The following is a 16,399-nucleotide window of genomic DNA, read 5'->3' as shown; positions in this document are numbered from 1 at the left end:
AAGTAATATATAACAATTAAAAGAACAAGTAGAAGACATTGAGTAACGAGAACAAGCCAAATAGTTAAAAATAAAAATATATTTGACTTGTACTTACGAGTAATAGAATCCGTTTACTTGTTACTCGACTTGATTGTAGCAAATACTTGTTTTTTTAAATTGAGCCGAGTCAAATAGCAAGTATAAACCGGGTATCAAGTAATAGTGCCCAGGCCTACCTAGTATATTCTCATCATGTGCTTGCTTGCCTCGGATTCAATTCCATTGTCTTTCCGTACACGGTTTTTTTGCACGACAAATAAAAATAATCAGACATTCAGACCTGGTTTCGCGTTATTTTTTTTGCTCTCGTGATAAGTAACTTTCAACCACATCATAAGACACTTATTTTAATTGTTTGAACATTCAAATATTTTTCAACTTTTTAGGTATGTTATGCATAGTTCGCAAAAATTCCACAAAAGCAAAGACCAATGAGTTGCAATAGAATGAAGATACTGTGAGATATAAACTGCGAAGTTTGGTGCTTCGCTTACAAAGGCTTTGGTACAAGACAAAGGCGATGTTAGATAGAACCCAATCCAAAAGATTTGTGTTCATTCATTAATGTATTGAAAGCAAAACGACGTCGTTCTCATAATTAGGATATCAATGATTATTAATTAGCCTTTAAAAAAAGCATTTGCTGTGAGAAATCTCAAGAAACCAATGAAAACAAGCCAAAAAATAAGTAATTAATTAATTATAAAAAAGGTAAGATAAGCATCAAGAGAATAAATAAAAAAAAAAGGGAAGAAGAAACTGAGGAGAGAATAAAAAAACCTTCCCTCACCGTCTTCCTTGTCCATCCTCTCCTCTCGTCCTTTGATCTCCCTCCTTCGATAATCAGGTAATGATCATCACAATAATCGGATTCTCGAGCTTTTGATTTCGATTGTATTGACGTTTGTTCCCGGAAAAAAAAAAAAAAATATTTATCATCTTATTACAAGACCTGTTGAAGAATTGCATTGTTCTGGGGTTTGTCGGAATTAGGGCATAATCTGATTAGGTCGTCTAGGTTTGTTAATCTAATAGCTTGTTTAACTCAGCCTTGATGATGCTTAGCAAGGTCATGATTGTTCTTTAGCTGTAAACGGTTCTGATCTTTTCCACAATTCAAACTATATCAGGTGACTGTTTCTGCAAGTAGCAAATATGAGACAAAGACATATAATGACAGGTTTCGACATGGAGCAGCATTCTCATCCAGACACCCCACACATGAACCCTCTTCCTACTTTCTTGCAAGAGCCTTATGACAACAACTCTATGCTTAACGGTCTTCCACAGTATCCTCCTCCTCCCCCTCATCATCATCATCAACGTGCTTCCAATCTTGGTCCTACCATGTCAACCCCACCAAATCTCTATTTCCCTTACGAGCCTCTTCATGCTCATCCCTTAGCTCCTGGAAGTCATGAGAGTAATCCACATTTTATGGGCCATGGATACAAGAGAAAGAGCGACGAAGCTATTATACCTGGAAACTATCAGTATCTTACTGAACCAGCACCACCTCCGGAGACAGCGCCTTTGGCCTTCCCGCACTATGCTACTGCTGCTTACCCACAACCAATGGATCAGCGAAGTGTGAGGAGCAGAGTAGGAGCAGTCACAATGGATCCTCCTTACTCTCAAGGAAACTATGCAGCCCATCCTTTTCCACCTCCTGCCCCAATCTGGTATGACCAACATGTTAATGACAACAACACATCTGATGGATCATCCTCCTCTTCCTATTGGCTCCAACCACCCTCTATACCTTTTATGCATGGTAATAACTTTTACTCTAAGCTCATAAACTTATCTTTATGCAAGTTCTTGTAAATCTTATTCTTGATTGATCTCTCTTAGGTAATGCTGCTCCGAGATTCCATGAGGCATCTAGTAGCAGAAACGATATACCATTTGCGTACCCTAGTCCTAACTATTTTAGCCATCATCCGGCACCTCCTCCTCCCCCTGTATACCCTCCTCGCATGGCTTCAGCCTCATACACTGTCCCCATGACTATTCATGATGCTCCGTACAGAAACGTGGGGCCGGTTCAATCAACTGGGCTGACGATAAACCGGCAACATCCCCGAGATGGTTTTTCTCCTGCAGCGAGTCTTAGACACCATGGACTGCCTCCTCACCTTAGAGCATTCCCCGCATATGTGAGTTTGCTTTTTAGATGTTTTTTTTTTTTCATCTTCTAGTGTCAGTTTGTTTGTTTGTTTGCTCTTCAAAATTAACCCTTTTTTTTTTTAAATGTTAATATGTGTAGGAAGACGCTTTTCTCGGGGAAGGAGAGTTCTTCGGCGATGATGAGGTTGATGATCATCAAGACATGCGCTTGGACATAGAGGACATGTCATATGAGGTGAGTCCACCGTTACTCTCTACCACTTGGCTAAATCTTTCACCATATATAGATATTTAATGAATGAATTCACTATAACATTCTAAACTGTGGTGACGCAGGAGCTTCTTGATTTGAGCGACCATATTGGAACAGTGAAGACTGGCTTATCAGAAGAAACCGTTAAAGATCTTGTGAAAAGAAGAACCTACATATCCACCAGAATCAACCTGGAAGAAGCTCCATCTACCGATCTAGAAACAGATTCTTGCACCATATGCCAGGTAAAAGCCAAGACTACATCCTCCAAGCTTATGCAAACGTTAATCTTAGTGGTTAACATCTCGTTTTTATTTATTGACAGGAAACCTACAAGAACCGAGATAAGATCGCAACGCTGGACTGCAAGCACGAGTACCATCCAGCATGCTTGGAGAAGTGGTTGGTCATCAAGAACGTCTGCCCAATCTGTAAATCAGAGGCACTGGTCATGGACAAGAACAAGGAACGATAAAAGGTTATAACTTATATGGTTTTGTTTTTTTATTATTATATAAGAGAAACAGAGTCAAGGCAAGTTTCAAAGCCCCATGTTCTGTAAAAAAATGCACTTAACTTGTGTTACAATCTATAGCTAAGATTGGCTTAGTGACACTATAAAAAAAAAAACTGTACATGCTTTCTTTGGTTGGCCCCTGAAGTTTTTATTTTACCTTCTTTGTTCATAGATTGTTGAATATGATAACGTGAACAAAAAAAAATAGATACAACATTACAAGAAAACATCAACTTGAGCAGCAACCAACCTTCTTGACCTCAGAGACATCATCCTTACCCCCAACGTTAATACTCTGCCCTTTTGGCAACGCAGCGTGATCGTCTCCACCAACATCCAACGCCTTCTTGCTCGCCACGCGGTATATCTGAGAAAGCACTTGAGTGAAAGCGTCCTCCACGTTCAAAGCTTCGAGCGCAGACGTCTCCATGAAGAACGTGCTCTCTCTCTCCGCAAAGGCCGTTGCGTCTTCGGTGGAAACGGCTCGTAGGTGACGCAAGTCAGCCTTGTTACCGACGAGCATACAGACGATGTTGGCGTCCGTGTGGTCTCTGAGCTCCTTGAGCCACCTCTCGACGTTCTCGAACGTGACGCGCCGCGTAACGTCGTAGACAAGGAACGCTCCTACGGCTCCTCGATAGTACGCGCTCGTGATCGCTCGGTACCTTAAGAAAAAAAAAACAAGAAAATCAAGAATTGAGTTCTTGAAAAACTCTGCGCAAAATCAAGAAAATCAAGAATTGAGTTCTTGAACGTTCAGATCCAACAATTTGAAAATGTATTTTTATTTTATAATTTTTTAATAACAGTTATAACATAAAAATGTATTTTTATTAACCTCTGCACATAATCAAGAATCAGTTTTGGTTTCGGTTCAGATTCATCAGATCAAATCAAAATCAAGAATTGAGAAAAAAAAAAAAATCAAGAATTGAGTTTCTTGAGATTCATGAGCGTTCCTTGAACCTTTCTTGGCCGGCTGTGTCCCAAATCTGAGCCTTGACGACATTTTCGTCGACGCGGATGCTTCTGGTGGCGAACTCGACGCCGATCGTGGATTTGGACTCGAGGCTGAACTCGTTGCGGGTGAAGCGAGAGAGGAGGTTGGATTTTCCGACGCCGGAGTCTCCGATCAGGACCACCTTGTAGAGGAAATCGTAATCGTCTTCAGCTCTGTACGCCGCCATTGTGAAGAGGTTTCTTCGATCGGAGATTTTTCTGGTACGAAAGGGGAAGAGACGCAGAGAGAGAGAGTGAGATTTAAATTTTGGGCCCTACGGACTGTTGACGGATCGGATCCGGGTCGGATACAATTATCATCGGGTCGGATATTTTAAATTTTCATTTATCGTTAGAAGCTATCGAGGAATCACGAGAGGTGGTGTGCCGTGTGTGTATAGATTTTAATATACCTCGGCTCTCACTGTCTTTGCTTTATATCACCTGTGCCTAACACAAGAGACAACCGTGACTACCCACTATCACTCTACGTGAAGTGTCAATTTGTTTTTAAAAGATCTAATCACTATCACTCTACGTGATCCATCCTTTATAGATTTATGTGTAAGTGTCTAAGAGCATGAGCATTGAAGGCTCTTACCAAAAGTTCACACAGTTTTCCACAAAAAAAAAAATTAAAATATTTCAACAGTGTTGAACTCGGATCGTGCGAATTCACTGAGAAGACCCCGTATCACTACTGTTTTGCGGGCCCCACGCCACGTGGCGGCCCGCAATTGGATGAATATTAATTAAAAAAAAAAAAAACAAAAATGAAATTAAAATAATAATAACAGGAGCATTGGGAATCTGAATAGTGAGGTTCATCAATGCTGATGGTCTAAAACTGAACACATACGGTAGCCAGGTTTAACGATGAACGTAATTTGGTACAGAGTCGGTCCCAGAGGTGTGGGGGCCCTATTCAGTTTTTTTAATTTGAAATTAAAGATATTTTTAGTGATTTTTAGTAAAAATTAATGTAAATTTCTTTAAAATATAAAGTTTGAAGTTTAGTAACATAATATATATATTTATTTTAATTATATTATTAAACTTGTACATATTATATAACATAGAATACATTAACAATTTTATTATTATATAAACTATTTCTTACTTTATATATTTAACACTATTTAATAATATAAATATACCTATATATACAAATAATTTTTTTTTAAAAGGGGTTCCACCAAATGAGGTCCATTCAAATGTTTCGAAAGCATACCCACAAGTGCGGCTCTGATTTGGTATTATTTGGAAATTAATGAATGAGACGGAGAAAAAATCAATGAAAATCAACTATTCAAAGCTTTCTATGTATAAATCATTTCTTCTCTCTAGAATTATGCAACATTACTATTTTGTTATAATTTATAATTTGCTTTATATCATATATGATACACAACCTATATATAAAATGCAAAAATTCATGCTTAGGGCATCATAGTATGAAATTGAAAGACCCAATTCAAATATATCTCTTCTTTCAAATTCATGCTTAGGGCATCATATATATGACTCTTCTTACCACGCTTTATATCATACTAGATTTGGGCTCGTGCGTTGCAACAGACTTTATTTAATATTTTAATTTAATAAAAAAATATTAAAAAATCATTTTATTATTGTTTTAAAATTGTTTTTGCATATGTTATGTGAAATTTATTTTATAGTTAAGAACTCGTTTTCACACATAAGTTTCAATTAATATTTGTTAGAGCTAAGATAAAACATCCAAACGTAAAAATTTAAATCGGATCCAACCCGAAATAATAATTATAATGAAATAAAAAGGAATTTGGAAGCTAAATAAGACCAAGAAGCAATGACAACATTATACACTTTCTTATGTACTAATTTAATGTTTTATTAAACTTGCTTGATGTTAAATAATTTTCTTGATTCATGATTTATTAATGATATATTTTTATAATAACATTTTAATTAAAATGAATTATAAACTACTACATAGTAAAAAAAAAAATGTAATATGATATCGATGAAGCTTGATTTGTTTTTGACTAAACATATATACGGTGACAACAATAATAATCAATTTTTTTATGAGCAAACATGAAAATATATATATCAAACATGTGTTTGATTTTTGTATAACCAAGCACATAAATACCAATCACGACAACATCCAAAGTTTTGATTTATGTTAATTTAATAGCTTTATCATCATACTTGTCATCAAATTCTTTTTTTTTAAAATACTATTAAATATGTATGCTTACTTTTGTTAGGATTTTTTTTAAAAAGGAAAAAATGTATTTTATAAATCTCGTTTTTATTTACAATTAAAAAAAAAAAAACTATCAAATAATTTTTTAAATTTTTGTTTAAGATTATAGAAAAGGAAAAGTATTATCATATAAAATTTTACAATTATCTTCTCTTTAGAATTTCAGAAAAATCTTATTGCTATCAAATAATTATTTCTAGTTATAATTAAATAATTTTAAATTATGATTTTTATGGTTCATATCAATACTATTTTTACACTTCATTTTTAATTAAATAATGTTTAGTATCATGTTCATCATCAAATTTTCTACACTATCTAATAACTTCTTACAATTCTCTTTTGGTTAAAAATTAAAAAAATATGATACAAATCTCTTTTGCTTAGGATTTTCTTTTTTAAGGAAAAGAACTATCAAATATTTTATTAGAGTTTTAGGGTGTTATAAAATAAAATTAAAATTACATAATCATTTATAATTATTTTTTTCTAGGATTTTGAAAATAAAAATACTATCAATTAATTATTTCCAGCAAATATTAACTATTTTAAAAACTTTCTATTTTCAAAATTTGTTTTCTCAATATCAAGAATATTTTTAATTAAATATTTTCAGTATCATATTATTTTCAAAATTTATTTTCTCAACATAACTAATATTTTTAATTAAATATTTTCTTTATCTTTAAATTTTAATTGTAAAAATTACTTTTACAATTCTATTTGGTCATGATTAAAAGGAAAACAAAATCTTATTTGGTTAAGATTAAAAGAGGAAAAAGTTATTTTTCAAATTTCTTTTATTTAGGATTTTAGGAAAACAAATTATTTTCACATAATGATAGATTTTTATTAATGCATACACAATATTGTTTTTTGGCACAATCATATCGGATGAAATATTTAAAGTTATTTTTGATTTATAATTTTTTTAACAAAAAATTATCTATTAAAAAGAATAGTTAGTTATTTATAAGAAATAAGTTACTTTAATTTGTTTTTAAAGGAAAATTGCAACTATAATTCGTTCTTGGTTTTAAGATTTTTATACTACTAATATATTTTCAATAAAAAAATTTTTTTATTTAATTATATATCGTGTCTTATACATACAAACATATATTCCTCATATTTACACATACTTATGTACGATAAAAACATCTTAATTAAAAAAAACTTGTGTTAGCATCATAAGATGTAATAAGAATGATAAAATAAATTGAGTTGTTTAAAGAAATTAAAAGAAAATACTCAGATAATATTTTTCTTGTCAATACTATTTTTTTTTGAAAATAATATGAGGAATATTAAACGTAAATATAGATGTGAAAATAATACTTATTTTGGTTTATATTTTTGTAGCATACAAAATTAGTTATTTATATGAAAATAAAAAGAGTACTTTTAAAATTTTATTTTCTTGGGTTTTAAAAAAGAAATATCACTTATTATATAGTTAGTTTTTCTATTTGATTTTTATTAAATATTTCCGTGTACTTGTAGGATTTTATAATTTATTTATTTTTATTTTTATTTTTTAAAAATTAATATTTTCTCTTATAATATCTTTCTTTAGTATCTTTAAAATGAAAAATATACAAAATATTTTAAAAAGAAAAAAAATACTTTCAAATAGCTTTTACAATTATTCTTTGTTTATAGAATTTTCAAAAAATTAAATTTACTATCAAATATTTTTAAAAGATTATAAAAAGAGACATAAAAATATAATTGTAAAAGGCTATGTGATAGTAATTTTCTTTTTCTTAACTCCTAAAAGAATAATAAACTATATTTTTGTAATAATTTTCCTTTTCTAGTGTCCAAAAAAAAGTAACAATAATTTTTTTCCTAAATCTTTTTAAATCCTAATAAAAGAGAATTGTAACATATTTTTGACACATGTCACAATCTTAATAAATTAATTGACACATGTCGCAATCATATTAATTAGGAATTTTGAAGAAGCAAGCAAAATTAAATTTACTATCAAATATTTTTAAAAGATTATAAAAAGAGACATAAAAATATAATTTTAAAAGGCTATGTGATATTAGTTTTCCTTTTCTTAACTCCTGAAAAGAATAATAAACTATATATTTGTAATAATTTTCTTTTTCTAGTGTCCAAAAAAATGTAATAATAATTTTATTTTTCTAAATCTTTTTAAATCCTAATAAAAGAGAATTGTAACATATTTTTGACACATGTCACAATCTTAATAAATTAATTGACACATGTCGCAATCATATTAATTAGTAACTTTGAAGAACCAAGCTTTATATAATAAGATATGATACACAACCCATATATAAAATGCAAAAATTCATGCTTAGGGCAAAAATTCATGATTATATCTCTTCTTGGGTTTTGCTTCTATAAATCTCTGTTCTTGCCTTGTTCCATATGATGAAAACGAATCTGTTCATGTTCATAACAGTATGAAAACTAAGTCCAGTGACTTCTTACAGGCCATGTTCATAACAGTATGTAGTTAACTAAAAAGCTGATGCACCAATGTGTCTGAGAACTGATTGGTATTGACTTATTATGTACAGGTGAGATGAAGCTGAGGCCTTGAGTGATGCGATTGAAGAGTTTTCAATGGTTTCTAAGGAGGTTGTTAGGATCAAAGACATCTTGCTCGACAAAGACAGCGAGGTTTGTTTTTGATCTTTTAAATTTCTTTAAAATTGTAATCTTTGATCATGGAAGCTTGATTTTTTTACGACAAAATCTACTTCATCACTGCTTGGTTTTGAAATTAAAAGTGAACTTGGAGATTTTATTGATTAGTAAGCTAGAATGTCGTTCATGGAATAGGGGGCTGAAACTCTAAGATGTCAATCTTTTGTATGTAATGGGATTAAAGCTTGGTTTTGATGATATGGTTTGATAAGGAAAAACATGATAAAGATGAAAACTTTGACATACTATTGAAGGAATGAATTGTTACTTGTCTCTTTACGCATATTCTTGTTGAGATATATGATTGGTCTTGGATTCTGTACGTGCTTGTGTTATGTCTTAAAGCTTTGCTTGTCTGACTTGTGTTCTTCTACTCAATGCGATAGGATTTGTTCTTTTTGTCACACCTTAAGAAGAATCATCTCATGGAATAACATGTTCTTCCCTAACAATATTTTGCCTACTGAATTGTGCAGCTTTCGGTGAGAAACTGTTTCATCAGAGGATCAGTGGTGAGGTACGTGCAGTTGTACTTGTTTGTGAATCTGTTTTCTTTTTCTGTTTCTCTTAGAGAATGATCCTGGGAAGAAATGTTCTCATCTTCTACATTCACAAAATAATCAAAAACATTCTCTACATTTTAAAAAAAAAAAACTCTTTGATTAAGAGACTTGCAATGGAAGACAAAAAGGTTGAAAGTTTTTAACAAGGTCTCTTAACCAAATTTTCTTCTTAAATACTATTAAAAATTAATTAAGAGACCCTTCAGAAACTCCATTTGGGGTTTCTTAATTTTTTTTTTTTTTACTTTTTCGAATTTAGAAAAAAAATTAAAAATGAACCAATCGCGGGCCACCACGTGTCAGTGGGGCCTGCGAATAGTGTAAGAAACTATTAAGGACCGACTACTATTTGGTAAGTTTGGTAACCGGTTTCTTAAAAAAAGTGGGTCCTACGTGGGACTCACACGCTAAGAACCCTCTAGTATCTTTGGATAAATATGCTCTTAGTAGTTAGTACAACTACTGGTTCACCAAACTGTTTTATTTACTACATTTTGAGACTATACAAATTTGTTACATGGCTCTGACCATCCTCTCTTTCTATCATATAACCTACTGTGAATCTGTGATGGAATCTTCTAAATTATTTTGGTTCATCCCAAGGTCTAAACCTTCATTATTGTTAAGATACGAACACAAACAGCTCAACAGACTAAATACGATCTTGGATCTTATTATACTATTGAAGAAGAAGGAGGCTGTTGTTGGTAGCTACGCATTGCAGTAGGGGTGGACGTTCGGGTTCGGATCAGATATTTCGGATTTTTGGGTATTTCGGTATAGGGGTATAGAACCCGTTCGGGTATTTCTATACTTCGGATCGGGTTCGGGCAGGTATTTTTAGTTTGAGTTCGGTTATTTCGGGTAGGGTTCAGATATTTAGATTTTGAAAAAAAAATTTCATTGTTCATTTTTTGTATTTAAAATATACATTTAACTTAATTGATTTTTTAATTTTTTAATAGATTAAATGATTAATAGATTTGGAGATACAATTTAAAATTAAAAAGATACTAATTTGGTTATTGTTTTGAAATTTTGGATACAATTTTTGCTAATGCACGAGACAAAAAGCTTGACATATTTTTCAAGGAGTAACAATCCATAATTATATGTATATATTATCTAATCTTAAACTATGTGTAGTATCAATATAAATATTTTGAATAAAATGAGAGAAATAAACTAGAAATATAAGGTAAACTAGAAATATAAGGTTAAATATGTATATGTTCGGTTATTTTCGGATACCCATTTGGGTTTGGATATTACCTGTTCGGGTTCAGATATCCAATCTCTCCTAATTTAATACCCGTTCGAGTATTTTGCTACTTCGGTTCGGATTTTGATTCAGGTTTTTCGGGTGAGGTTCGGGTGCGGCTTCGAATATCAGGTAAAAGTGCCCAGGCCTGCATGCAGATTGATAAGAAGTCGACGATCTTTTAATGTTAGCTTGAACTTGATGATCATCATAAAAGCCAAGGAAACAGAGTTTGGTATTGTGTTGTTTTACACTGATGGTGTGATAGACATCAAGATGGGAGCTGAGCAAAGGAGGAGAAGTGGTGCTGAGCTGGCAGTTGAGAGGCATAAAAGCAAAAGGAACGGAGCCTCTATTCGATTCAGAAGGTTTGCAGTTGGGAAGGCTAACGGAGAAGATTTGATATAAATAGAGTTCGTCTTCTTCACTTTCACTTGTTCTTCGTGCTTTGAATGTTATAAGTGAGTGACGGCATGAGTCCTTGCACCTAATTGATATGAGATAAGTGATGAAGATTACACTCGCCATGAGAGTGTAATCGGAGTCAATCTTCAAAGCTCGTCCTTGTTTGTTCTTGTAATCCATTTCTGATAATCAATAAAGGAGTTAGAGATATCAATAGATGAAACCTTGGGAGTTCGAAAATGTATGTCAACAGTCACACTCGAGGATCTTGTAAATTTGTAGTGGCGTCTATTCGATCTCTTATTGGCAGCGGATTGTTTTTATGAATTCTCAACATTTGTTTCAGAGTCTAACCTATCAAACGAGTAACAATAGCCTTAATCGATCATATATATAAATGGAACAACATTAACAAAGATTCCCCGTAGCTCAGTTGGTTAGAGCGTTGGTCTTATGAGCCGAAGGTCGCGGGTTCGAGCTCGCCGGGGAAATTTTTATATAATCAAAAACCAGATATAGACCAGATCACACATTAAAAATCTATTTCACATAATCTAGTTAGGTCTATTATTAACACTATCTTCTCCAATCAAAAACCTTTTTGTTGTTATGAATCTCTCAGCTCTATACTTATATTCTTTTTTTATGGGATTTGAATATTGCTCCGCTCTCTGATCTACTTAAAAGGAACAAAACAATAACAAATCATATGAAAGGCAACGTTAGTAAACTCTGCTTCGCTTTATTTTCATTCTCCCAAATTAGTGACTTCAGTTTTTAGGTAGCTTCTGCAATGTTAAACAGTGTCAAACCGATCGAACCAAGGTCAGGCTCACCGTAGAGATCGCTGCTATACGCATTTAAAAGGCTTTTTTAGCATACATGGTTGATTTGTCATTCTCTACAATTCTGAAACTGATTATAGCATTTCTTGTGTATATACCGTGGCGAGAAAAAAAAAACTATGCAACTTGAAGAGCGCAAGGAGATTTAACTCATATATGAGGAACGAAACTTCGATTGAATGGTGTGGAAGGTTTGACTGAAACAAACGGAGGAGATTCGCGCAAGGATACAAGTGAACGAGCAATGGCTTATGCTTTCTTTCATCAGGTTAATGGAAAACTGAAGATTCATTTACATTAAGTTACTGTTCTTTTCTCCATCTGGATGAGCCATCTGGATGGAGATGAGAGTTTTGTTCGTTTAAACACTAAAAGTGCAACTCATCTGGATGGATCATCCGGATGACTTTCGAAAATTTAGGCTTAATTTTAAAGTCCATTCAGCTGATCTAATTTGGACCATTTTGATGGAAATGGTTCATTCAATTTGATATAATATCTATTATGCCCCTGATGTAATTCACAAATTACAAACATAAACATAATATCATTTTGTCACACACGAAAACTGACAAAACCACAAAAACGCATTTTTTCGCGAAAACCTAAAATCAAAATTTTCACGCCAAAACTCTGAAAATGCATTTCCGCTCAAAATTGCAAAAACGTGTTTTCCCGCAAAAATGCATTTTCCCGCGAAAACCGCAAAAACGTGTTTTCCCGCCAAAAAACGCATTTTCCGCGAAAACCGCAAAACATATTTTCCCGCCAAAACCGCATTTTCCCGCCAAAACCAAAAACGCGTTTTCCCGCCAAAATCGAAAAATCTCGTTTTCCCGCCAAAACCGCAAAAATGCATTTTCTCGTCAAAACAAAAAAATCTCGTTTTCCCGCCAAAATCGAAAATCTTGTTTTCCGTCAAAATCTAAAAATCTCGTTTTCCGTCATAACTGAAAAATCTCATTTTCCGTCATAGTTGAAAATTTTCGTTTTCCGCCAAAACCGAATTTATAGTCGGTTTATTATTAATACTCTTTTAGTTTGAAACTCTAATTTTTTTTTTCAAATACATGTTTATCAATTTTTTTTGGTTTATTAGAAGTTATTATTGTAGTAAATTTTAACATATGATTAAATCAAGACAAGAGTATTTTGGTAATTTTTTTACTAAACTCATTTAGATGGAAATGAAAATAAAGAAACAAACATAAAATTCATTTAGATGATTCATCTCGATGAACCACTTGGATGGACAAACAAACAGTCCCAAAAATCTGAATGGATCATCTGAATAGATCATACAAATAGATCATCTGGATAGAGATGACAGATGGTGAAACGAACAGCGCCTAATTGGTTTTGTATGTTAGATAACTTGTGGCTCAAGTAACTTTGTGTTTTGCAGTGGAGAGCTAATGCTTCACATTATCTAGGTCAAGCTTCCTTTAACTTAACTGGGGATGGAGATGCAAAGAAAGGGGGATATCCGCTCGACCTAGGGAGAGTAGCAGCTCCCTGTTGAGTAACTAAACCGATTAAACCAGATACTAAACCAGTTTTGCCAAACAGCAAAGAAGCTGCAAAATTCCCCCCCCCAAAAAAACAAAAAAACTGGTTCCTGATGATTTTGATTAGGGTTATGAAATAAATAAATAAACAGTATATTTCTTACATTTTTAACAAGTAATTATTTTACTACAAATTACAAAAATTATGATGAAATTACTTGCAAATCTAATCATATATTACACATTGAGTCATACTTGCACAATTGTCCTACATTGATCCGTCTTAAGAAGATCCATGATAGTTTTATTTATACTATACCGAAGATCCCTTTTAAGTCTTCTTTAAGCTATCTCTAATGCAGCCGAGGATCCTTTTATTTTTCCTATAAAATTGGTGATTTTGCATACACACTTTGCTACAAGTTTTATTTGCTTATAAATTAGTCTATTTGGGCTCTATATTGGGCTTGCTGGAGTACTGGGCTTCTTCAACATCATGGTACGGCGACGATTACTATACCGATGCCAAATTCTAGGAATCTCAGGTCTTCTTGTCTGCCATCTCTCTCTCCCCTTCTGCCATCTCTCTCGCTGTACCTAAAGATTCAGATCGCTAGCTGGCCGTGCATCTAATTCGCTGCCGTTTCTGTTCTCCTTCCCACAGTTAAGGTAATATCTCAATCCTCCTTTTTGGTTCTTGATCTCCCTTCTTGAATAATAATTGCTTAAATTAATCTATCCATCTTCGGCGTTTGCTGCAATTTCATACGGTTCAAAGGTTTCTATAGAAAATAACCTAGCTTTCTTGTTTACGTGACCGCCACGGTTTCTCCAAGCAACTCGCTTTGAATGTTTGATTGTAAAAGGAACCTTCTTTCTTTGTACCCAGAAAAAACATAAAAATCTAATCTTTTTGTTTAATCTGATTTGTCAGATCTCAAGAAGTTAAAACAAAAATGAACAAAACCGCACGAATCGATATCCCTTCATCGTCTGCCCCTGCTCCAGCTTCAGCAGATGGTGAGCTGAACGAAGACGACATCTTCTCAATAGACATATCTCACGCGCCTAAACACTCTCCGTCCTCTTCTCCTGCTCAGCATCCACCTGCCCGCCAGCTTCAAAGAACCAAAAGCGGTTTAAAAAACGTGGAAGCTTCTGGCATCCTCGCAGCTCTTCCCGAGCCTTCTGGGAACAGTTACTTAAACCATGTCTTCCACCACAAGCCTGCAGCTGCTCTCTCCACTTCCGTCTCCTCCACAGCTTCCTCCACGTCCTCTTCGTCTTCCGCTCGAATCATCCCCTCAGCTCCTAAACCGCCTCAAGAGAGGGTTCCCTTCACAGGTGGTGGAGGGAGGTATCCTCAGTCAGCTCCTCTTCAAGTGCCGTTGGCGATGAGGAGTCGTCACAAGAAGGAGTTCAAGCTGACTGATGCGGTGGTGGATGAGGAGGAGGAAGATGAAGGCGAAAGGCTTCCACCGCACGAGATTGTAGCTCGGTCTCTGGCGAAGTCTTCGTTGCTGTCTTGCTCGGTTCTTGAAGGAGCGGGGAGAACACTTAAAGGGAGAGATCTCAGGCAGGTGAGGAACGCTGTTTTCAGAAGAACCGGTTTCATAGATTGAGTTTTTGCTTCTTTTTTTTTTTCCAAATTCAAAAAAACATTCTTTAATTTGTTAAAAGAACATTCAAACGTTTCAATGTTATTATGTTCATATATGTTGTCTAACATTAGACGATGTGTTGTTACTTCATATCAAAATAGATTGATGTGATTGCACATGTTTTTGTATGTTTTGTTTCATGCTTCACATGTTGTTGAGACACAGTTTTGAGTTACACATTTATTCAGTTTGTTGTGAAGTTCTTATTACATTGGATCCCTAATCTAGAAGTTGTCATAGAGATCTCCTAGAAGAAAAGTGATCACCTTTTGTGTTGTCAATGTGCATCTTTACTTCTTTCAAATTATTATATTTTCAATTATTTATGTGGAAAAGTGAGTGAAGAGGTTAAAAAAGCTGCGACTTTTATCGGTAGATCTTTTCAAGAAAAAAAGAAGGCATTGAGATCTTACAAGAGAACATAGAGAGGGGGGACCAGCTTAAAGTGACAGCTCTTTTACAGTTTTGGTTCCATCTTTATCTTCTTCCTTAACATCCCTCTCAAACCCATTAGATATTTTGAGGTTTAGTGAGAAACGTTTTACTTGGTCATAACAGATAGACTGTGTAGTACTATATCTATCTAACTGCCTTTTTTTTTTGAAACACATCTAACTGCCTTATAGAACAAACTTATTGATAATATTATCAGTTGACAAACGAGAAAAAAAAAAGGAAGAAGAGGGAATAAACTTTTTCAGTCATGAGACCTTAACATAAAGATTCGGCCTTTATATCTTTTGGTAGGATGTACTTTATGATATCTCAACACCTCTCATTTGGTATGGCTGGTGATGTCTTCATTGCATCACATGAAAAGGTGTTTGCTTTTCTTTTAAATGGTATATTTAAATATGCTAATAATTCTCCTCTGTTAAACGAATTGTACAATAAACATTTAACCCAAGAATTATTTGTCTAATAAGTATGAATGATAGAGATGTTGTTCACAAAAAAAAGGATGAATGATAGAGAAGATTGAGTAATTTAGATCAACTTACTGCATTTAGACAAACATGGGTGGCTTTCTATACCTATCTCATGTCCCCATTCTTTTACTCATTAAAGAAGACAACATCACATTCAAGTTTGGTGGATCTTCTCCTACCACTAAAGTAGGTAAGAGGGAACTATTAATGACATCAGACAGAAAACAAATCTCTTTTTTTTTTACTCTTGTGAGGAAAGTTTTCACTTCTAATTTAAGGGAACTGGCTAAATCTCCCTGATGTTCCAGATAAAGCACCAATTCAAATCTTACTGTTCATGGAAA

General features: G+C 33.6%; 3 protein-coding genes and 1 non-coding gene across 4 annotated transcripts; 3 read left to right on the top strand and 1 right to left on the bottom strand.

Moving 5' to 3' along the window:
• The first annotated feature begins 778 nt into the window (after positions 1 to 778).
• LOC106335975 (RING finger protein 44-like) lies at positions 779 to 3,147 on the top strand. Its single transcript, XM_013774673.1, has 6 exons — positions 779 to 889; positions 1,173 to 1,816; positions 1,897 to 2,201; positions 2,312 to 2,407; positions 2,509 to 2,670; positions 2,751 to 3,147. Exons 2-6 carry the CDS (start codon positions 1,198 to 1,200, stop codon positions 2,898 to 2,900), a joined length of 1,332 nt encoding a protein of 443 aa, XP_013630127.1. The 5' UTR covers positions 779 to 889; positions 1,173 to 1,197; the 3' UTR covers positions 2,901 to 3,147.
• On the bottom strand, positions 3,070 to 4,201 carry LOC106335976 (ras-related protein RABA1g). The gene is made up of 2 exons (XM_013774674.1): positions 3,909 to 4,201; positions 3,070 to 3,607 (listed from the first exon to the last, which is right to left on the bottom strand). Exons 1-2 carry the CDS (start codon positions 4,127 to 4,129, stop codon positions 3,172 to 3,174), a joined length of 657 nt encoding a protein of 218 aa, XP_013630128.1. The 5' UTR covers positions 4,130 to 4,201; the 3' UTR covers positions 3,070 to 3,171.
• A 7,329-nt stretch (positions 4,202 to 11,530) lies between these two features.
• On the top strand, positions 11,531 to 11,603 carry TRNAI-UAU. Its single transcript has one exon. It is a non-coding gene; the product is annotated as a tRNA-Ile (tRNA).
• Positions 11,604 to 13,990: 2,387 nt separating this feature from the next.
• LOC106332089 lies at positions 13,991 to 15,332 on the top strand. The gene is made up of 2 exons (XM_013770561.1): positions 13,991 to 14,134; positions 14,400 to 15,332. The coding sequence occupies exon 2, from the start codon at positions 14,422 to 14,424 to the stop codon at positions 15,085 to 15,087; it is 666 nt and encodes a 221-aa protein (XP_013626015.1). The 5' UTR covers positions 13,991 to 14,134; positions 14,400 to 14,421; the 3' UTR covers positions 15,088 to 15,332.
• Positions 15,333 to 16,399: the final 1,067 nt, after the last annotated feature.

Source organism: Brassica oleracea, chromosome C3, assembly GCF_000695525.1.
Source record: "Brassica oleracea var. oleracea cultivar TO1000 chromosome C3, BOL, whole genome shotgun sequence".
Taxonomy (NCBI): Eukaryota; Viridiplantae; Streptophyta; class Magnoliopsida; order Brassicales; family Brassicaceae; genus Brassica; species Brassica oleracea.
The sequence above is the reverse complement of the archived record's forward strand: the minus strand, read 5'-3'. Positions and strand labels throughout refer to the sequence as shown.